This window comes from Erpetoichthys calabaricus, chromosome 2 (genome assembly GCF_900747795.2).
Source record: "Erpetoichthys calabaricus chromosome 2, fErpCal1.3, whole genome shotgun sequence".
Taxonomy (NCBI): domain Eukaryota; kingdom Metazoa; phylum Chordata; class Cladistia; order Polypteriformes; family Polypteridae; genus Erpetoichthys; species Erpetoichthys calabaricus.
Window position 1 is genome coordinate 198,416,596 of NC_041395.2, and position 23,968 is coordinate 198,440,563.

The window sequence follows — 23,968 nt, forward strand, 5'->3', positions numbered from 1 at the left end:
TTCTCTCATTAATAATTTTAAGTTGGCTTAAAAAATATCATCAGTCAACGGGACAGTGGTGGTGGATTATGTAGACCATCGTTTTCCTCTTGTTTTGATCTCTTCAATTCAATTTGTGAAAGAAAAGCGGAGAAGCTGTTTGCTCATCCCGAGGGAGTGCTCTTCGTTTTTTTGTTTCCACTGCAGTCCTGTCTTAGCATGCGGGAGCCGCGCACGCCTGGGACTAAATAAAAGTAAGTGTAAGAAAAGGACTGTTTATAATTGCGATCAAACATAAAATGATTCAGAAGGTACAAAATGCTCTCTCCTTTAATTTTTTTCGGCTTTTGTAATAAAATCAATTGCAATGTTTGGAAAGGTCCAAAAATCCTACACTTTTTTTTTCCTCCAGCTTTTGAACCCCATGAGTAACAGGAATGAAAACTGTCTGACTCACAATCCCCTGATTAACGAGTATACAAACCAGCTGGGAAATCATACGAAATTGCGGGCAGAGGAGACTGTGTAATAAGTAAACTAGGAAATGATTTATGCAAAAAAATTACTTCAGCACCAACAACTAAAATATAGGCACGCATAATCATCTTGATTACGTGGTTTGATAATAGCGGCTAGAAATTGGCCTTTAGATCTTATTTTATCCTGGCACATAGTACAAGAGAGAGCACATTTTTAACTTATTACCAATAGACTGTCACGCTTTATGATTTAAATGGTTTGGGAATTGCGCTGGACCAGGAAGTCTAGGTATGCGAAGCATCCTATGCCAAAACGAATTAAAATCAACACTTGGGCCGAGCAATTTAGTGCACAGCTTCCTTCTCGGGGAATTTACATCTGCGCATTTAACCGCTATCCTCATTTCGGACACTGCGAGTTCCAAATGCCCTGCATGTCGGTCGTCTTGCACCTCACTAGACGGCGAGCCCCATTAAACTAAAGGAGCATCTATTGCTGTGTTAATTCGGGCTAGACGGTTTAGAAGATGTGTTAGTGATTCGTTGGGAGCAGTTTCGATAAGGACCTCTTCTAATGTCTTTACATTATGGTGCGCCTTTAGGTCAGCTGAATAAAAAAGTAAGAAGGAAAGGCAATGAGAAACACTTTTAATGTTCTATCTATCTATCTATCTATCTATCTATCTATCTATCTATCTATCTATCTATCTATCTATCTATCTATCTATCTATCTATCTATCTATCTATCTATCTATCTAATAAAGGTGCTAATGTGCTTCTTCACAGCGGTACCTTTTTCCACAAATTGTTATGAAGAGAAAGTGAGAAATTTATGAAATACCCATGGTTGTAAAATTTTAAAAGAATATTAACTGCGTACACAGGCTAAGTTCGGGTTTTCTTGCTCAGTCAGTAGCCTGCTATATATTAAAATTGTCTGTTTAGTTCACATATTTGAGGTCTTTTCAAAGCTCAATGAACCAATGGTTCTGTGTCCCGCACATCCTAGTAAAGTGCTAATAAAGGAGTAATCTATCTATCTATCTATCTATCTATCTATCTATCTATCTATCTATCTATCTATCTATCTATCTATCTATCTATCTATCTATCTATCTATCTATCTATCTATCTATCTATCTATCTAGAAGCACCTGTTAACGTCAGTGCCACACATCATTAGAGCCATGAGTTCGAATAACCAAGTCAAAGTATGAGTGGCTTTTGCACGATGTCTGACAATATAGTTTTCCTTCACATCAATATTTTTCTACTCATTACTAACTTCACTTTTTCTAGTAAACATGAAGTGTTTCTCCGTTAAGGAGATTGCTGCATGTCTGGCATCGGCATAGATCGAAATCCCCTCATTTTTTCTTTTTTAAGGCGCTGATACCTCTGCATTAGCCTCCTTTTTCATGCCTTTTAAATGACTTAGATGGTTAACACACACACTCATACACACACTCACACACTATGCCTGTTTTTTTTCGCCTGGTATGTTTCAGTTCGCTCTCAAGTTGCAGATAATTATCTTTTTTACTTTCAGTATTTGATGTTCGCTGATGATGTCTTTACTCTCAGATGGAAGAGTTTAAAATGACTAGCTATACATTATTTTCCAATTATCCACAGAGCTGCTTGAAATAATAATAATAACAAAATATTCGCTCACACGTGGTATCGAGGCCATATGAGGATCCCCTGGAGCATTTATTTCTGTCGGTCTTTTTTCTTCCACGGTATCTAAAGCACATTAAACCCAAGCCCCCACTAGGTAATTTCTGTTGTACACTATAATTTAGCACGAACACGTTTGAGAGGAGTGGGCTCGTATTTTGACACTTTAAGGGAAAGTCTGCCTCAATACGAGTGCCTCGTGCACTTCCTTTCAACTTGGCTCCGTTTCTGGGACAGAATAACAGCGTCTGGAGCCAACATTAAAGGGAAACACTTAATGTGTGTCGTGGCTTCAGGCAAGATCAATATAAAATGTCTAGGGTTATTAAACGTCATCACAACTTTTTTTCTTTTTTGTCTCCAACCACAGGTTCCTGAACAACAACTCCTCGACGTTCTAATGAAATAGAGAAATAAGGCGCAAGATGAATAATAATAATAAAAAATTCTTCATAAACAGCCGAGTACATGCAGGAGGGGCGGGAGCTGGCGGGCCGTGGTCCTTGGAGAGAATAGTTCAAATATCGGACTCTTACACTGACATAAACTCAGTTTTGCATCTGTACACGTTCGCTAGGCGATAAAATATGGCTTTAATCTGACGAAATTAGGACAATTTCTATCTACTTTTTAACACCCCACCACCCCCTGGGATGGGGCTCGGAACTCACGCTGCGTTTGCTAATCTGGTGCGCTGCACCGATTTGAATGGCAACTCCTGCGCACCTCCCTTCGGGATAGGGGTTTGGCTCTGGGATTTGTTGACTGATGACTGAGCTCCTCTGGGTCAAGAGCGTATAAAATGCGTGGGTACCCCCAGTAGCACAGAATTTATGACAGGACGGGACCTCCCTCTCTCGGACGCACTCTCGTGTATTTATCTCGTCTTTCTTTCTCGCTGGTTGTTTTTCTTCCTACATTTGCAAGTGGATGTGCTACTGACACGACCATGAAGATATTCAGCCTTACCGCCGTCTTGTTCTGGAAGCTGGGGTGGTTAACTTGGGCTGCCGCTTCTCGACTCAAAACTGCTTCGTTGCCTATCCAGCCGGAGACAGAACCGATTCCGTCCAAAGGCGTGTCAGGTAATCCTAGGGCTTTTAACACATTCAGTTCGATGCGAGCCTGTGTCAGCTTGGTGTACATTGCAGGGGCAAACGAAGCCGGACGATCATGTTTTGAACCACGAGTCGAGATGAAATGGGGCCATCCCGTTATGGGGGATCTGTTTTCCCGTTGCTGTTCTTTGAAAACACACAGATACACACACCTATATATTTATGAAGGTTACTTTATCGTGCTTGTTCCTTTTGGAAATGTCCAATTCGGAAATGTGAAAGTTTTTGAGCATTTGTTGAGTATATGCTTTCGCTGAGAAAGGGTTCTTATACTTAGAGCACCCTAGATTTTTATTAGGCAGGCATAATTTATAGTTATTAGTTGCTAAAATGACTTGAACATGCACTTCTCGCGCAGTATGTGCGTGTGTGCAAATGTCTGAATATAAATATATTAATTCCACATTACAGTTTTGCTTTTGCACACATGTTCACAGATTACTCATCTGCAAAAAATGAAATCCTCTCAATGCATTATTCAATGCTTGTATTTCGTGTTTAAATCAACATTTATAGTTTTTTTTCTTTCAACATGAATGCTATTTTCTTTGATAAATCAATGTCTTGCTGAAATACCCTGGAAACATAACTGTTGTGTTAGAAAACTATCCACAATGAAGATCATAGTCTTAAGTACTTTATCAAGAAAGTGATAATAGAAAATAGCTCCGTACGTCTGTCCCACAAGGACTTGTCAACGAAGCCAACATAGTTATGATCTAAGTTCATATTGAGGCCAGGGGCTCCCTTGTCAAACCAGGTGAAGTTGAACAGATTGAGAAGAGGGCAAGTCTGCCTTTAAAATTCTTACTGTCCTCAGCCTGCTCTGTTGGTGTTGTGTGTGTGTACACATACATTACTATGGTGACCAAATTAGAGCGAATGTTCCCACAAAGATGTTAACTCCTGGAGACATGCTTGGAGGACATATTCACTTTAAAAATGCTAATACAATTGTAGGAAAACATACACAAAATCTGCCATTTACTCTGTTATTGATTAATGATTTTAGTGACAATAAATGAGGAGCCCATCTGAAATCCCCAAAACGTATGAATAAAGTTATATATGTACTCTATTAGAAATCCATGTCGGTTTGTTCTTCACATGGACATCTAACAAGTGCCTTGCCGTGTTTGTATGTAGGTTGCTCCTTCGGAGGAAAGTTCTACTCACTTGAGGATACCTGGCACCCAGACCTTGGTGAGCCATTTGGAGTGATGCACTGTGTCGTCTGTCACTGTAACTCGGTATGTAAGAAACCTTGATTATTTTACTCATTTATTGTTAAATTGCACTACTGTTGTTTCCACCTTTCAAACTTTCAGAACAGCTGTTCCTTTCACACTAGTGTTTCAGAGGAGCACCCTTGTGAAGTTATACTGTGGTCTGAAAGTGTATTCTTCACCATCAGGATATGATGTACTTAGCTCAGTACAAGTCATTTCACATTAGTGGCCCCTTACAGCTAAGAGGTGATTTGTCATGTTGATCATTGGATGGGCTGCATTGTTCCCCACTTAACTGCATATTATAGGGATGGAGAGAACAATAGATGCTGGAGGAAGTGTGGGATTGTGACTCTAATTAGGATGGTTAGCAGGTTGCATTTAGCACAGGCGGGAAATGTCAGCATGTTTATAGGCCAGTAACTATTTCCATTCATTCATTCAAATTATATATTATCCCAATTTTAAAATTTATGAACCATTCTAAACCTGCATTTTGTAGTATAATGTAGGCCTATGTAGGAATGAAGTATATATTGGTAGAAAACACCTTGGATAAGATACCAGAGCATCACAAGATAAAATCAGGCCAATAGGTGCAATTCTGCATCATCAATTTATTAAGATGCAAATGATTGGGATGTAAAAACACTATAGCACAGATAGATAAACACACACACATACACACACACAAACCATGGTGGAGTCCAATTTAATACCAACAGAAGAAATTAAGTAGAGCAAAGTACAATTAAAAAATAAGACCCTCAGTTGTTGGCACTGACTTCCTCAGCCCAGGAGAAAATGCTACCAAAGGCTCTAAAGTGACACACTTGGATCTTGGGTCACAAATGAATGCTGATATCTGGCCTCTTTTGGGTTTAAACAGCAATTTGAGCAGAAGGAGCATGACAGTGAACACTGTGGGGAAATTATGCCATGGCTCCTTGCAACTCTCATCCTCTGTTTTATGAGCAGAAAAGGAAAAGCTGTTAGTTCCAGTATCCTTACCATTCTCTTCTTTTAGTGCCAGTAAGACACTCCTCAGGTGCCCATGTCTGACTGTATATATATATATATATATATATATATATATATATATATATATATATGTAGTATACAAAGATAGATACAGTATGTATATACCATAAATTATTTTTATGTTAAGCACAGTGATACAGTATGTGCCATGTGCTGTACTTGCAGAGGGGAATTACATGTCAAGGGGTGGAATTGGGAGGTAGCTGAAAGACAGAATATGATTTAACTTCTGGCCATGTGCCTTATACCTGCTGTAACTCATAATCTTTTTATTTGGCAGCAAAAAAATCGCAGGGGGAAGGTGTCTGGGATAGTTACCTGCAAGAACATTAAACAAGACTGCCCTGAGCCAAGCTGTGATGACCCAGTCCTTCAGCCAGGACAGTGCTGTAGATCTTGTCCAAAAGGTCAGTTATGAATAAAAAGTGGTGGACTGGTGCTAAAATAAAGCTATGAGTCATTTTGAAAATCTTTTGATGAGGACATCTGTGTACTCAAGGCAGGGGGGGTTTGGGGGTCTACCTCCAGAGGCCATCTCAATACTGTGCCTTTTTGATGGTGATATTTGTTACTCTTCAAGTTCAATAAAATGTTGAGTAGCCATGTGATAATTAAAGGATGACCATGAGCTCACATGCAAGTGGTTTGAACCATTGAGTGCCTCACCCAAATTTAATTACTCTCGAGTCTTTGGAAATCTGAAAATGGATTTGTTGTTGTATTTCTTCTTGGGGAAGGAAATAAACTTGATTGTTGAAAAAATGCAAATCAGTTAACTCCTGTCTCTTGACTGACAGCTTACTCCATGACCCCAGAAAAGAAAACAGAACCTCTTTTTGATGGCTTTGAGTACTTCCAAGAAAAGGAGAGTGATCTTCACAAAACCTATAATGACCGCTCTTACCTCAGCTCAGAGGACATGTCCCAGGAAGACAGGAGACTTGGTAAGTTTGTCATGTCAGGATTGTAAATATCATGCTATGCCTTGTATCAGGCTATGCTATTCCACTTGCCAGATTTTTCTGTAACAGTTCTGAATTGACAGAACGGCCATCAACAAGACCAGTAAGCAGGGAAAAATGTCTATATGTAGCCTGTGGTCTTAATAAAGTGACTAATTAGAAGAGCATGTGTGACAGTGGGGCAAGCTAAAGAGGTCAGGGGCACCACTTGGACTGGCTGTGTAATGCATCTGCAGAGGGTTATCTGAGAAACTCAAAGGAGGAAAGGGAGTATGAAGGGTCATACAAAACAAAGACATCACATACGGTGAAGAAGAGGTCCTTTTTGTTAGTTTTGAAAATTAAGGAGTCGACAGGAGGAAGTGATCCTATATTGTGTAACAGGGCCCAGGTTATAGACAGGTGTGTCTGGGTTTTGTGGATCAGGACGTATGAACATTTTCTTGAAACCAGTCCCAGTTCTCTTTAATTCACACTAGAAAGAACAGGAATGTTCTGATTGGAATCATTGGACTCTTTATGCCTTTTTGTTTGCGGAAGTGAATTAAGTTTTGACCTTTTAAATAACATAAATTATAAATTTGAGCTGACAAAAAGTAATGGCACATGGCAAGACTGAGCATTTTGGGGTGACACTTGACCTTGATTGTGTGACTTCCAATTGTAACCCAGTTACTTGACTACTATGTTCCGCAAAACATCTCTGAGATGGGACGGTGGTTCACTACCAGAGTTCCTCTTATTTCCTGATCCTAAAATGATTTCCCATATCCTGTTGTGCTTGCTTTCAACTACTGCTTCAGCCTTCTACTCCCTAAGTTCATTTTAAAAGTGAATAAGTGTAGCTTTAATAAGGGACTTGAGCAAAACATAATCATTCTAGTGTGGTTTGAACCAACCAACCAACCAACCAACCAACCAACCAACCAATCAATCAATCAATCAATCAATCAATCAATCAATCAATCAATCAATCAATCTTAATCCATTAGTGGCAAGATTTACAAAGCACTTTATAGACAATTTCACTGAACACAATGAAATAAACATGGGGGAAAACAGTAGAAAGAGTTAAAGAATAAGTGGGCTTTAGCTTCCCAAAGTGGTCAGTAATGTTAATGAGCATTTTGTTTTTCTATTGCAGATTTTGTTGCTCTCCTGACGGGAGCTGTAACTACCTCCTGGATGCCAGGCTCGAATGGAGTGGCACGTGCCCGGCTCACACTCTCCAGATCAAATCTTGTTTTCTCCATTTCCTTTGAAAGGTATAGTGATTTTCCTAATAGAGGGTATGCAGATAAATTTGTGAGTGTGTATTGGCAATTTGAATGAAATGTGGCTTTGGTAGATGTAGGCAGTGAAGCCCATATGAAGCCCGGGGTGGGATCCCCCTCAGTGTTAGCATGTGGACCCCTTGAGATACCAAAATGGTGTGCCCTTGATGTCCATAGGATTGTGGAGGGGGGATTGGATTCCAGAGCATGCACCACTTGAGGTACATAAATTGCGCCCCTCAGTGTCTAGACAGCATGCCCCTTAGCTTTCATAAACTGTGCCCCTAGGATGATGCCGCCACACACGGACGCCTATGTCACCTAATCATTTGACTTACTCTGGATGTAGATCTGTTATGCAGGAGCCAAATAAGTTATAATATCACAAAGCATTAGACTGTGTTAATACCCCTTTTCAGTAAGTGTACCATATAAAAATAACAAAATAGGAAAACCTGTAACATGTTAAAATAAAAAATATTTTTTTTTTTGTTAAACATGCCAATGAAAATTGTATTTCCAAAAGAATGCATTTATATCTGAGATGTAATTACATAAAGTTACCAATTGCTTCTAAAGACTCTTGTCTGTTATGAGATGAATGAATTAGTGTTTAAATTTAGACCACTAACAAAAATGATGTTTGAATTCTAACTAGTAGAAAACAAAAGATCCCAACTTTTTTTTTTTAATTTTTTGCATGTTTAGTCTTTCAAGTGATATCTGCTTTAGTCTCCACACAACACCTACTTTACATATTTAGTTAGAAACATGCATCAGCAAGAAAACAAAGAAACACATCACTTGTCTTATGATTTACTGGTCTGTTTATTAACTTTTAACGGGGTTTCAGAAATGTTTCTCAGAAAGCAGTTTACTTTTTATTGTGAATTAAAAGGAATTTGGTTTCTTTCATTTTCACATTGATGTTAATTCACGTCTTGCTTTTATATTTTCTGATATGTTTTTGAAATGGTGCACTGCTGTTGTGAAGGTCATTTGTTCTTATTTAGCAACCTGTTCCTTCATGCCATGCGTCATCATTGGCATGCCAGTGTTTAAACCAGTATCACAGGCATTTTATTGGTCAAACCTATGGATATTCTGTGTAAAACTTTAGCTAGTGCTCTATTTTGAACTCACATTGACATTTTGGGTATTCAGTTTTGACTTTGACTTTCATATTTTGTTAAGGCTTTGACATACAATTATTTTGTCTTTCTGGTATTGACCACCTCACTTTGTTTTTTGCTGATTTATAATTCATCTACTGGTTCTTTTTGCTCACTTCTGCATTTTAATTTCAATCCTGAGCTAATACAGTTTATTTATAAAGTTATTCTATTCATTCATTTTCTAAATGTGCTTAATCTAAATTTAAGGTCATCAGGACTACAACAGTAAAGTCAGAACAAGCCCTGGATGGGACACCAATTCATCACAGGGCACACTCACATACATTGGCCTATTTGGATTCACCAATTAAGAACACCCACACTTGCACATAGATCCACAAATATATTGAGAGAATGTGCAGACTCCATGCACACAGTGAATCTTCCAGGATTTGAATACAGCCTGTTAGAGTTGTGAAGCAACAAATGGTGATCACTGAACCAGCATGTGACCTGCTTATTGGAAAATAAAAATTATCTATTGCAGAATTATACAGAGCCTCCAGGAAAAAAATAGGCTAATGGTGGAAGATATCAAAATATTGGTAATACAACTGACAATCTAATGAATGTCTTATTTTTCTGCCAAATGGTTCTTCTGTTCTTAGGAAGATATGATCTGAAGAAGGAAGAAAAATAACAAACAGACTGAACACTATAGCAATAGAAGATACTAACACCAGCACCTTAATGAATGTTCCCCTAAACATAAGGATGCACATTGATCAGCACACACATTATATTTTACAGCGAGCACCACCTCAAAATTCTTTACTATCACATAGTTATAATACAGTTGCTTAGTTCATATATTCTTAATACAACTAATGTGCAGTCAATTTACGCAGCTCATTCAGGGCCACATACTGACTTTAGAGTGGAGATTTAACCAGCAGTTTTATGGTTTACGTTCAGTGCTTTACCTATTAGTCCAGACTACCTCTCAGTAATTAACCATGAATAAGGTAAAGAAATATAAAATCACCTCCATTTCTTGTTTTTGATAGTTGTTTTTTTGTTAACTAACTCATTTAGTAGTACCAATAATTGGTAAAATTTTCATGTGATGTCTCAGTACAGTGTACCTCTATCACAGTTTGCTGCTTTTTTATCTGTGCAGGATGTCACACCCTGGAAAGGTGCTATTTATGGACAAAGATGGAACCTTGGCCTTCCAGTATCCAGTAATCAAAAATACCACTTCTCTGCAGCCAAACACAGTAAGTGTTTTTGATTTAAACCCCAAAACTCTTAAATTCTCATAATTTACTCCACCAAGATATCTAGAGTATACAATTTTTGTCTTTTCAGATCTGTGGCATCTGGGCCAACCTTCAGAAGTCTCATTTGCGGCTTTTGAAATCAGAACAGATCCACATTGCCCTTGTGTCTTCCACAGGGCAGGAAGAGGAGATTCGGGGGAAAGTCATCAAGCACAGAGCATTGTTTGCAGGTGAGATTTGAAAATTTGAAGCATCTAACATGCAATAAATTTGAGAACAAATTAGTTTTCTATTTGGTATAGGTGGGTGAGGCAGTGCCTTAAAACAACAGAGTGAGAGACTTGGGCAAGCCTATGGACTCACCACATACTGATGAGCTCAAAAAACAGAAGGGTGGGGTTTAAGTTAACTGGATGATGTGCTTCTTTCTTTATTCTGCACAGCGCTGACCATGGTGCTGGAACAGTCATCCCACCACACCTTACTTAATAATAATTTCTTTTTTACTCACAATAACGACCCGTTATTGATTAGAGATGTTCATATTTGTGGAGCTGGTCTAGCACAGGGGCACCAGTAACAAATGTAAAGAAAACTGATGTCAGCCTACTGAGGGTGGGCTTCACCACTTGATAACTCGGGCTCCAATGCAAGTGAAATGCTGCTGAGAGTATCGGTCTACGTTATCACTTTACCACAAATAACTATAATATGTATACCATCAGGTGAAAGATGTCAGTATAAGTTGTACCCTAGCAGTGGCAGTCAGCCATTTGAAAGCAAGGTGTGTGATCTACTTGACTAGAAAGGTAAAGGCATCGTGCATTGCAAATTCCTCCCATAACTCACAAAGGGTATTACTTGGATTTCACTTAAATCTTTTCATGAAGTGTAGAACTCAAAAACTCAGAAAAGTGCCCCATCTGTCAGTTGGGCTAGTATTAGTACTAAAACACCAAACAGACTCGCCAAAAAATAAGATCCGTTTAACTTACTGCTGGGCTGCTTAAAAGAAGTTAACCACAGAAATAAACATGAGGCAGTGGAGACATATTCCATCTAGCTACCTTTGATTCCTCAGAAATTGATGGATATTGTCATTACTTGGAGACGGTATAGCATTGACCGAGGCACCTGTCTGAAACATAAGGCAATGAGGGGGAAACACCTTACATATTATATTCACTGACTAGATAAGACAGACTTCACGTCAACTCACAGTGACAGAATTTAGGTAGATTGTAGGATTGTCTGGGAAAATCTTTCCCTTGTGCATGGCTTTGTTCAGAAGTAGCAAGGATCTCAATGAGACAATGTATTTACAGAAACCTTCAGCTCCATACTGACTTCTGAATCGATGCATGCTGGAATGGGAGGCATTGCCCTGCTAACTTTGAGCGATGTAGAAAACAACCTGCACTTCATCCTTATCTTTGAAGGCCTTCTAGAGAAAAGAGACAAAGGTAAGCAGCATGTTCATGGGGGTTCTCTACATTTATAAGTGTCTCTTTGTGCCCTTTGCTAATCTGTCTCCTTTTTACATAATGGTAGGTCAGCCCTTAGTGCCCATCCGTGTCCAGCTGCTCTACCATCACCACATCTTAAGAGAGGTGCGGGCCAATGTCACAGCCCATGTAAGTAAAAAGAAAAGGTGTTAGGTGCATAACCGCCAGCCCCTATTCACTACATACCTAAGTCTACTTCAGTTTAAATCATGCAGTTGACTTAATGTTGGCTGGTATGATAGCCACATGGGCTCTGATTTCTATGACCACTCAGAGAAGGGCATTGCTCTCCACTCTCAAAGGGTTCAGGTCCACTGTGTGTGTAAAAGGAACTTTTTTCTTGCCATATTCCTGGAACTTGAGACTAGAATCAGCTATATCTCACTAAATTTGTTGTCAAACAGGATCCAGATTTTGCAGAAGTGTTGACTAACCTCAACAGCCGTGAGATGTTCTGGCTTTCTCGTGGCCAGCTGGAAATAGCGGTGCAAGCAGAAGGTATAGCACCAAGGCGCATTTCAGGGTACATTACTGGGAAGAAGTCATGTGACAGTAAGTGACCAATGTTAATGTTGTTTTTGTTAGGGTGGTGTGAGCCACGATGTTTTTGCTGAAAGAAAGTTTTTTTGTTTTTTTCTTAGCCATCCAGAGTGTGCTATCTAGTGGTGATGCCCTCACGCCAAGCAAAAATGGAGCCGTGGGATCTGCTGTGCTTACACTGCATGAGAACGGAACCCTGGGATATCAGGTATGAGAGAAGGATGACCAAAGGCAAAATGTGTGGGAATGTGAGTACCTCCATGTTTAAAGTGACAGCACCAAGGCACAAATATGCTCATGTTTATTTCTGTGCCCAGGTTCAAGTGGCTGGACTGGCCAGCAAAGTGACTGGAGTGACTATTGAGACAAAGCCTCGGCGTAGGAACAGGCGCAATGTTTTGTATGACATGACTGAAGACTACAGGGATGGACGTGTGGAGGGCACATGGGAGCATCTGAATGCCCGTGATATCCATATGCTGCTGCAGAATGAACTGTTTCTCAATGTGGCTACTGCAGATTATGAAGAGGGGGAACTAAGGGGTCAGATTGTGTCCCTACTGTACAGTGGCTTGCCAGCAAGAGTGGAAGGTGAGCAGATGGACAATGGGGAGAGAAATTTGTGTTACTTGAGAAAACATGGAGAGGACTGACATCCAATAATAATACTTGACTTGCTTTTCTGCACAGAGCTGCCTGTTCCTCTAGCTGGTCAGTTTGTGTCACCTCCTGTCCGGACAAGCACAGCAGGACATGTTTGGATCTCTGTGGATGATCACTGCCACCTTCACTATCATATAGTAATGGCTGGCCTCAGTAAATCTGAAGATTCCACCATCAATGCTCACCTGCATGGCTTTGCTGAGATTGGTGAGCTGGATGAGAGCAGTGAGCACAAGCGGCTTCTCAAGGGCTTCTATGGGTCAGAGGTAATGGCCTGGTACAGACCTGGGGAAAGAGAATGTTTTCCATACACTTGCTAACCCTCCTTGTCCTGACAGTGTGTCTTGTGTTCTCTTTTCATCATCAGGCACAGGGCATCCTGAAGGACCTCAGCAAAGAGCTGCTCCGGCATATAGACAGGGGCACCGCCTTCATCCAAGTTAGCACCAAGTTGAACCCACGGGGGGAGATCCGGGGAAGGGTAAGTTGTCCAGCATTGGCACTCATGCCACTCAGGATGTAGTTTCCACTAATAACAATCAATATGGCATATTTTGTTGCTGCTGTGACCATTGGTTTAAATGGCGTCTCTCTGCTTATAGCTGGCATCTTGGCATTTCACTTGTACAGCTAGGTTGTCTGTGTTTTGAAAATACAAACCAGAAATGTTTTTCCAAGTGTGACAGCTGGCAAGCAGCAGAAATGTGGAAAGGAGGTGGAGCGGAAAGAGAGGAGGGGTTGTGGGTTTGATGAGAGGTTCTCATCATTTTGGTCAGCAGACTAAGAAGAAACTTCTCATACAGTGGGAGGCGATGCTCCTCATATTTGCTGTTCCCTATTGCTTACTTCTTTCTTTACCTGCAGATACATGTGCCCAATCCATGTGAATCTGGATCCCTGGTGCCAGCTGAAGGCAGCGACTTTCGCTTCAGCCCATTTGAAGAAGTGAAACAGGACCCTGAGGAAGTCAAGAAAGACCCCAATTCCTGCTTTTTTGAGGGCCAGTATCATGGGCATGGTGCCCGATGGGCTCCACAATATGACAGGAAGTGCTCTATTTGCATCTGCCAGGTACAGCAGACTACTTTGGCTGCTAGCCTTGTGCCTCCTCTTTACATGTCTTATCGCTTGCAGTGTAATTTGAGGGTTCTTTATTGGCTTGGCTATAAGCAATAGCAAATTGTGAATAAGCAATCAAATAACATAATACATTTTAAAAAAATCACTCTTGTGTTGCAGAAAAGGACAGTGATCTGTGACCCCGTGATCTGCACCCCACTGAACTGCACACAGGTGGTCCACCCTGAGGACAAGTGCTGCCCAGTCTGTGCAGGTAAGATTGGAAAAAACACTTTCAGTAGATCACGAGCTATGCTGGATAAACTCATCTCACACTGAAAGAGCTCTATTCTTTTTTCAATTCACCTTCTCTCTTTCTGTCCCACTCTGTTACAGAAAAGAAGGAGACAAAACAAATTGAGAAGTCCGAAGAGCACCTGGCAGGTGAGCCTCATCTTCATCTCTGTCTCTCTTATCCCTGACTCCACAATTCCCCTCTGACCACCCTGCACTTTTATATTAACTCTTCAAAAGTAAAGCTGACATAAGCTTCACTGGCAGGATCCATTTTCCATTCTGCTTATACAGTTTACAATCCTGGAGAATCAGTGATATGAAAAGATGAAACAAAGCGAGAGTCTGAAAAATTCTCCAACTTGCTTAATCCAAACTCAGGGTTGGAGCTGATCCCAGTAGAACTGGGCACAAGGCAGGAAACATTTCAGGAATTGAAGATGGGTTTCCAGCCATGACAAGAGAAATCTGACTGAAGGTGCTTTACGAACAGGCCCCTAGGAAGAGATCCATAGAATAAGCAGACCTACCCAATACAGTCTTAATTAAGCAATGAAATAAAACCATGCAGATACAGTTGAAGACAAATGACAAAACTTTTAGTAATGATGATAACATTTAATCATTGGTAAACCTAAATAGTTTGAGAATTGCTATTTTTATGTCACATGGAGTTTTTGACTCTGTAGCCATTTTGATACTGCTTGAAAACAGTAAGCTTTTATAAGTCACCTAGTTACAATGTCCAGTCTTTTAGCTCAATATGACCATTACAAATTTCACATAACCATTTAACCAACTCAATAACCCTCTGTCACTTTACTGTATCTTAACACACAGTGAGCAAGTACAATCACTTAAGTGAAAACTACTTGCAGATCTGGGTGACGAGCATACCTGACCTTGGAATGCTGTATGGAGTCATCTAAAAGGCAAATGTAATTGAAAATCAATGCAACCTACAGTATATGTATGCACTGGGCCCATGTGTTAGCAATGCTGTCTAACTGCTCTTGAGCTGTTCACGGTCTGGATGAAGGTTGCTTGTTCTTCTAGTATCTGAGTGTGTGTTTGTTGTGTGCAGTCTGGTTTCCTTTCACATCCTGAGGATATTGATTGATGACTCTAAGCTGACTTAAGGTCGTCCATGATGGACTAGTGTCCCATCTAGGCTTGGGTGCTCTGAATCAGTGCTATTTAGTTAGGTTTAGTGGTACAGTTAGCACTCCTGCCAGCTCATAGGTCTATCAACCTGTGTTTGAAACCTTTGCTCATACATGGTTCACGTGGGGTTTTCATGTTTTTTTCATGTCTGCATGTGAGGTTGATATATGATTCCAAATTGGCCTCTGTGTGATTTTCAGTTTGAATGTGTATGTTGGTATGCCCTGTGATGTATCGTTACTCTGTCCAGAACTGTTTTCCTGCCTTGTGCATAATGGTGCAATAATACGCTCTTGAACCCACCATGACCCTGAATTGAATTAAATGGGTTGAGAATGCATTTATTTATGTATAGAAGCTCCATGACCTATTAAAGGTGATCACCATCCAATAACTAATATGTTATATGAATGAAAAAATGCAGTAATCAATAAAGATAAAATTTTATTAATATAGTTTTAAGGATTAATTATAGGGCGGCACGGTGGCGCAGTGGGTAGCGCTGCTGCCTCGCAGTTGGGAGATCTGGGGACCTGGGTTTGATTCCCGGGTCCTCCCTGCGTGGAGTTTGCATGTTCTCCCCGTGTCTGCGTGGGTTTCCTCCGGGGGCTCCGGTTTCCTCCCACAGTCCAAAGACATGCAGGTTAGGTGGATTGGCGATTCTAAATTGGCCCTAGTGTGTGCTTGGTGTGTGGGTGTGTTTGTGTGTGTCCTGCGGTGGGTTGGCACCCTGCCCAGGATTGTTTCCTGCCTTGTGCCCTGTGTTGGCTGGGATTGGCTCCAGCAGACCCCCATGACCCAGTTCGGATAGAGCGGGTTGGAAAATGGATGGATGGATGGATGGATTAATTATAAATCAGAAGATTATTTTTAATAGTCTTCCCATACTAACGTTTTTAACAATGTTTGTGTGGTGTTAAGAGTGGATATATATTTAATAGAACAAATTGTCAACTGCATGTCATTGTATTATGTACACATGATGATAAACTTGACTTGGTTTGGAGTGTGCAACAAGCCATTATAAATGATTATATCATATGGTATATATTATAACAAAAACTGATACTATCATGAATGTACTGTAAAACTAAAATGGAAATGAAGTTGAATACTTTTTCAAAAGTAAAGGATAGACTAAGAAATATGTGTATAGTACAAATTTTCTTTAATCAGAATATGGTAAATTGTAAGGTATAGAAAAACACTTGGATGATTACTCTCACCTCTGTCAATCCATCCATCCATCCATTTTTGAACCTACTCATCCAGTATGGAGTCACAGTGAGTTGCATTCTCTCCTGGTAGCACTGGGCACAAGGTGAAATCTATCCTTGGACAGGGTGCAAGTCTATCACAGGGCACACTCACTCACACCCTACCAACTTAGAGTAACCAAGCAACCTAATACGATACCTACCTGTAACTAGCTTCTTTGTAGTCATGGCTGATAAAGCCCCTAATTGCTTTTCATCAAGCTGCACAATGTACATTCATACTGAAATGCTGCTTTGATACCTGTTTCTTCCTAACATTCTGTATTGTTTAGTTTGTTGATTTGAAATATCAGGAAAACAATTCAAAAATTTCTTTCTAATAAGAGTCATTGTTGACTTCTCCTTATTCACAGTGACTATACGGCAATTGCTCTCTGGCTACCAAGGTGTTTCTTTGGCTAATTGTTTTGATGACCATTTTCTGTGGATTTTGTCATTGTTGGTGTGTTTTTATTTAAGTTACTCAGAAAATCTATATGCAATTATAGGAAAGGATAGCTTTCCTTCTTGATTGGTTGTTTAAGTTATTCAATTAATTTTGCATGTTTATTCCAAATTAGAGTCAATTTCATTTTTTTAATTTTTCTTTTGGACTATCAGTGGTCTATCCTACCGTAATGTAGGTTAGCTAGTTGGGGCTGAGGACCAAGTTGCACTAGCATCAGGCTGGATTTTACAGAATTCAAAAGTGAATTTTTCTAATGGGCTTTGGTTAAGTTCTTGTATTCATTGTATTTTGAAGCACATAATTCACTACCATTAAGTCTTTAGCCATATCAAAGTGTCACTTTTATTTTACTTATTTATTCATTACTTTAATCATCTCCTTGTTTTTTCTTTTTATTCTATTGTCTACCATATTGGTATTAACAGAAGCATTAACTTTCAAGACAAAGTAGAGCCATGTAACCTGCTGTCCAAACCACATATCTAAACTGTTCTAGACCGAGGAGCTTGCTGACATGACTTGTTCATCTGTAGAGGATGCCTCCTAACTGGGGAGGGCACACTAGAGACAGATATGGAGGCCTGCTCAGGCTGATGACTCACTAGGTCAAGCAAACAGAACAATTAATTAGCCTTCTGAAGTACTGAATGCATATGTAGGACACTTCTATACACAACACATAGTTTGAAAAATTATTAATATTATCCTATTGTTAGTGTTTAGTAATTGAGATATGACAACCCAAGGAATTGTACAAGTTGATTTTTTGTCCCCCAGCATCAAGGGTTAGCCTCTTTTTCCACATTTCATGATTCCATCATTGCAATCATATACTCTGCTACTACATATGCTCTGTAATTGAATTAGGCAGATAAAAACAACAAAGTTTAAGCCTGCGTTTAACTTATCACATATGATATAAAATGTCAGACACACTTGCCAGCATGAATAAATGTGAATAAGGAAGCTTTAAAAAATGTTTGCAGCTCTGAAAATATGCAGTTCAAGTTCAATTTTATTGAAGGTGATATTTTTCTTGGAGAATTGGCCAGCTTCCCTAAAGAGCTTTCACATTGCTTAGAGAAAGTATGTTACTAATTTTTTATGGAAACATCTTGCTGAGGCACCGTTTTGAAATTTTGTAATTAGTTGAGGAATGCAAGAGCAGCCTGTTTGTTACTTGCCAGGGCCTGTAATGCGAACTTAACAAGTGTGACACTCAATAGGGTTTTCCTTGTGTTTAAGTAATCATCTCATTTGCCTAATACACTTATATAGCTTTCTTAACCACTTTTCAGTGATGCTCACCATGAAGGCATTATATAAAATAAATATTCAATGATGGAACTAGATACAAACCACTTAAAATATTGGTTTAAAACCAGGATCATTCATTCTTGGTGTTCATTTCAAGGCTTGTTAAATATTTCACAGTGCCAGCCTACTTTTGTGAAAGCAGATGTTTGAATTTTCTTACATTTCTTTTACAGTTTGAAATGATGCATTTCTGTGTTAGGTTCTTTGTATGTATGTAATAGCAATCATAACTGCTTCCCTGCTGTTCTTTAAACTACTTCTTATATTTCTATCCATCTCTCTATAGTGGGATGTGCTTAAAATTATTAAATGAAGCAGTGCTTTGTTGGGTCCTTTTTTCATACTGCCAGATGGGCAGTTTTTGGGGGTTCCCAGCAGATCCTTCTTTTCCATATGTTCTACCTCTGTGGGTAATGAGCGGTTTATCTGTTCATTTTGCAATGACCTGGACCAATACAGCTTATTGCTGGTCAAACACACACACACACACACACACACATTCATACTTACATGGTGGGTCATTTCACATTCACCAATAAACTCATTGTACATGTATTTGGTATATAGGAAGACAGACAGGGGAATAAAATCATATAGATATAGGAAGAACATGAAAACTCCACACAGGCAGTGACTGAGCATGAAATTTCAAAATAGAAATACATGTATTATTCTTCTCTGAATAGATATATGCAGCAGTTAATCAAATTTTATATATGTCGTACACTGCAAACACTTTACATGAAATAAGAATATAAAACAAAGCACTACAGGATAACCAGTCAGACTGTCACAGCAGTTTATAAAGTATATTGTTACTCTGCACTAATATTAAAATGAAGAATGCCTGCTGTCTATTGTGGGTGTGTGTGTTTGTGTGTGTGCAATTCATGTGGTTGCTGTTTAGCTTAATTCTTCTGTGTCTTGAAAACAAATCAGGAGAGATGATTTCCTTCTCTGTCTCTATGCTCTCAGACTTCTCTAAGTTTTGATCATCAAAGTGCTTTATTGGCATGACACACAGACAGGGCTGCCAAAGTGCCAGAAATAACAGGTGACAAACATTAAGTGAAGCTAAATATTTATGAAATTGAATAAGATAAATAAGCAATTTAAATAAACAGCACTGGAATTAATAATAAACAGATAAAGGAAATAATAACAAGAACTACAGTGAAGTAATCAACTTTATTTATTATTTTAATCCCCCATTGAGCCCTTGGCTGCAGTTCCGAGCATAGCATGAACAGCCGAACCGAACCACATCCCCCTTTTCTGCTTCTGTCTCTCATCTCTTGCTCCACTCACACATTATTTTCTTTCCCACTGCTGACACTCTGGTTTCTCCAGTTCTGATGTATTTATTCAGCGCAGTTGCCGGAGCTTTAAAAAATCAGGGACACACATATAAAAAGCAGAAGGATGATGTGACTTGCTGTACTGGGTAAATCTATATTTATAAACTGAAAATTATACATTAACAATTGTCTTATTCATTGCTTTTTCCCTGTACTCTTCCCTTCTTTCTTCTTCTCAATCTCAGGCTGCTATTTTGAAGGTGACAGAAAGATCCATGCCCCAGGCACTACCTGGCACCCATTCGTCCCACCATTTGGCTACATCAAGTGTGCTGTCTGTACCTGTAAGGTAAGTTTAATTTTCTGGCCCTGTTCATGTTCCGTTAGAATTGTTCCAACAGCTGAATAGTTAACTGGAAATGCTTCCATGGAAAATGCTGTGTCGTGTGGAGGGAGTGCTGACATTGGCAACTAAATGATGAGTCCGACTCCTCACTGTGTATCATTCCTGTCCCATCAGGGGTCCACCGGAGAAGTCCACTGTGAGAAAGTGAATTGTCCTAGACTGACCTGCAGTAATCCCGTGAGACGCAGCCCATCTGATTGCTGCAAAGAGTGTCCTGGTAAGAAATGTCACTGATGTTCCCTTCTTCTGAGAGGGCTGGCCGAAATAAAACTGGGAAGTGGCTCTCATGACTTCTGCAATATTGATCAAATCACTTTTAACTTGAGGTGTAACTAGGAAAAGCATCTTCCCTTCATTTCATTGCTAAGTTCCAGCATACTTGAGCCAGCTGGCGCCACTCTTTTCTTCCGATTCCGCTTACAGCTAAAATGAGCTGGCCTGCTTATGTTGTTCAAGTCATCTTGACGAAATGGCAGCCCCAGAGATCCTTTAGTGCTTAACAGTTGATGGTAGTTCTGGGGGCCTAGAGATTGTATGTTTCATAAGAACCTGTTCTACATTCCAGCTGAAGAGAAGATGCCTTTTGACCTCTCTGAGATGATGCAAGCTGATGGGCCACGAGCATGCAGATTTGGCAAGAACTGGTATCTTAACAACGAGAGCTGGCATCCCCAGGTTCCACCTTTTGGAGAGATGAAGTGTGTCACTTGCTGGTGCGATGTGAGTATCAAGAAGGATTAAGGTGAAACATCAGTGCTAAGAGTGGACACTAATTCAGCATAGGCTGTCAGACCTGCTCCAACAAGGCCATACATAGGCTAGAATGTTCTGGAATGAGTGCATAACCATAACCAAAACAGCTCAATGTGTAAATTGTGGAGATTTGGTCATCCTGGAGCTGGGAGGAGAAAGAAAATGAAGATTGGCTAAGAAACTAATCACACTCAATTCAATGTTGTGCCCATACTTTTTAATGCCATCCCAGATTGAGTTTCTTTTTTTTTTTGTCTTTCACAGGGTGGTGTGACCAAGTGCCAGAAAGAACAGTGCCCAGCACTGACATGCAGCAAAACCATTAGAAAGGAGGACAAGTGTTGCGCCGAGTGCCATGGTAAGGTATTATGCAAACAGGAAAATGAAGTGTGAATCAATGCAAACATACTACGACCAGACAGGTTAATGCTCTGCTCTCTGTCCACAGGCTCTCAGGATGATGAAGAGGACGAAGAAGAAAAAAAGTATACTCCTGGATTTTAAGACACCTGAATGGATGTTAAAAAATGCATAAAAATTAAAGGTGCTGGAGTGGTACCTAAAGCTGCAGAAACTAGCTGGACAAGAGTTGACCTTAAGGACACTTTAATTTGGCTTTTAGTATTTCTGCAAGCGTGTGACTGCATGTACCTGTCCAATCCACCCACTCCATCTGCTGTCCAAGCTTGGCAGGCATTACAACACAGACTTCAGAGCAGACCAGGATGACTTCTCCCATCTTTGGAAGAAATGTTATTTATTTATTTATTTGGAATAAAAGTTTGGAACAGGGAGGGAATGGCAGGTTGAACCAACAGGAAATGAACGCTGGACAAGAATCCCCAAGTTGTAGTGTGGATACCGGGAAAGCACACCCAACGAAAAGACGCATTCACTATTCTACTTGGATCCTCACCGTTTCCACTGCACTCACTGCGTTTTTAACGTTGCCTCATTTGTAGGAAAAAAATGGACATGTTTTTGATGTGCAAATGAACCTGAAAGCCCTTGTGCTGTCATTGTAGTGTGAATTGGGGCAGGGGAGTTACTTGTGGACACAGCTGATCACAGGGGGCTGGGGGACCTAACGGTAGGAATAAAGCAATCTAGGATACATAAGGCAGGCAGGAGGGCATGCTTGGGAAAGGATCTGTAGAAAACAAAGGGGTTGGATTAGTGTCTCCATAAGAAATACAGAGGAAGACAGAGACAGATAGATGAGAGTGGGTCCATAGGAAATGTAGGAAGAAAGTGGCTGCTGTAAGATATCAATAAAGAGTGAGGAGTTTGATGGTCATTGACAGACAGAGTTTGGACTTAATAAAGTGCTCAAGGACTCAACAGGGGCATGACTTGAAAGAGACAAGTGGGTTTATACAAGAAGAAAGTAGCAGTTTTCTTTCCAAAAAAGGAAGCAGGCAGACAACACACAAACTCAATGGCAACCAAACAGATCATATATTAGGGAGTGTAGGTCTCTGACAGATAATGTTTCAAGAGAATTAAAAAATATACATCTTGTTATACTGTATATCACCAAAAAAAAGAGAAAGGAAGAAATAAAAGGCACAAGGACAATGTGTCTTGGGGTCCTGACCTTGCAAGAAAACTGTCTAGTGAACAACTCTGCACACTTGTGTAATTGGCCTTTCATATGCAAGAAGAAGCGGAGTGGTAGTGGTGGGGAAGCTCTTATGATGTTGGAGCCCAAAAGCTCACTGGTGGTCTTTGTGTTGCATTACAACATACCCATGCTGAGCATTATATAGCAAGGCTGCTGTTGTCATGGGGACCACAAGGCCACCTGCAGCATAGCGGGGAGGGGCTTAAGGTGGTGCACTTACTGGCTGCTCCACCTTTTTCCTATTATTCTTTCCTTCTCTTCAGGTATAGTTTCCCAGCTTTCTATATGGATGAGAGGAGGTGGGCATGCCTTCCCCTGCCTTGCACAGTCATGTCAGTCAGATGTTCTTATGTTCTTTTAGAAGTTTTGTATTTATTGAAAAAATGAAAGAGTGCAAATGTAAAAAAAAGAATAATGAAAATGTTTTGTGAAAAGGCTGCCTCCGTGTCTTATTTTTTTCTACTTTGAACTGTTGTGTAGAGCAAGCATTGCCTTGGCCTTAGTGACATAAAGAACTAGTGTTGCACTCAAACAGCTAGCTAATAGACCCTGGATGCTGTGGACAGTTAACAAATAAATATGATTGTTCACCTGGGTCAACACAGACTTAGAGTCCTTCAGGTGCCTTTTGGCAAACTTGGAGGAACAGCACCATTTCATCATGGGGACAATCAAGACTGAAGAGGAGCCAGGAAGAGTGTCTTTGACTGGCACCTCTGAGGGATACATACAGTGCATCTGGAAAGTATTCACAGCGCATCACTTTTTCCACATTTTGTTATGTTACAGCCTTATTCCAAAATGGATTAAATTCATTTTTTTCCTCAGAATTCTACACACAAAACCCCATAATGACAACATGAAAAAAGATTACTTGAGGTTTTTGCAAATTTATTAAAAATAAAAAAACTGAGAAATCACATGTACATAAGTATTCACAGCCTTTGCTCAATACTTTGTCGATGCACCTTTGGCAGCAATTACAGCCTCAAGTCTTTTTGAATATGATGCCACAAGCTTGGCACACCTATCCTTGGCCAGTTTCGCCCATTCCTCTTTGCAGCACCTCTCAAGCTCCATCAGGTTGGATGGGAAGCGTTGGTGCACAGCCATTTTAAGATCTCTCCAGAGATGTTCAATCGGATTCAAGTCTGGGCTCTGGCTGGGCCACTCAAGGACATTCACAGAGTTGTCCTGAAGCCACTCCTTTGATATCTTGGCTGAGTGCTTAGGGTCGTTGTCCTGCTGAAAGATGAACCGTCGCCCCAGTCTGAGGTCAAGAGCGCTCTGGAGCAGGTTTTCATCCAGGATGTCTCTGTACATTGCTGCAGTCATCTTTCCCTTTATCCTGACTAGTCTCCCAGTCCCTGCCGCTGAAAAACATCCCCACAGCATGATGCTGCCACCACCATGCTTCACTGTAGGGATGGTATTGGCCTGGTGATGAGCGGTGCCTGGT

The 23,968-nt window shown here is 40.2% G+C and overlaps 1 protein-coding gene across 1 annotated transcript; it reads left to right on the forward strand.

Annotated features, from left to right (window-relative positions):
* The first annotated feature begins 2,391 nt into the window (after positions 1-2,391).
* chrd (chordin) lies at positions 2,392-22,943 on the forward strand. Its single transcript, XM_051922461.1, has 22 exons — positions 2,392-3,224; positions 4,404-4,507; positions 5,808-5,934; positions 6,325-6,471; positions 7,634-7,754; positions 10,059-10,158; positions 10,250-10,391; positions 11,487-11,624; positions 11,713-11,795; positions 12,071-12,218; positions 12,308-12,414; positions 12,524-12,797; positions 12,897-13,135; positions 13,237-13,350; positions 13,734-13,940; positions 14,109-14,202; positions 14,325-14,372; positions 19,972-20,075; positions 20,247-20,349; positions 20,698-20,852; positions 21,150-21,243; positions 21,334-22,943. Exons 1-22 carry the CDS (start codon positions 3,089-3,091, stop codon positions 21,387-21,389), a joined length of 2,841 nt encoding a protein of 946 aa, XP_051778421.1. The 5' UTR covers positions 2,392-3,088; the 3' UTR covers positions 21,390-22,943.
* The last annotated feature ends 1,025 nt before the right edge of the window (positions 22,944-23,968 follow it).

Coding starts and splice junctions, on each gene's coding strand:
- chrd (XM_051922461.1), top strand. CDS start 3,089: ATGAAGATATTCAGCCTTACCGCCGTCTTGTTCTGGAAGCTGGGGTGG. Junction 20,350..20,697: donor TTGCTGCAAAGAGTGTCCTG/GTAAGAAATGTC, acceptor TCTACATTCCAG/CTGAAGAGAAGATGCCTTTT. Junction 21,244..21,333: donor GTGTTGCGCCGAGTGCCATG/GTAAGGTATTAT, acceptor CTCTGTCCACAG/GCTCTCAGGATGATGAAGAG.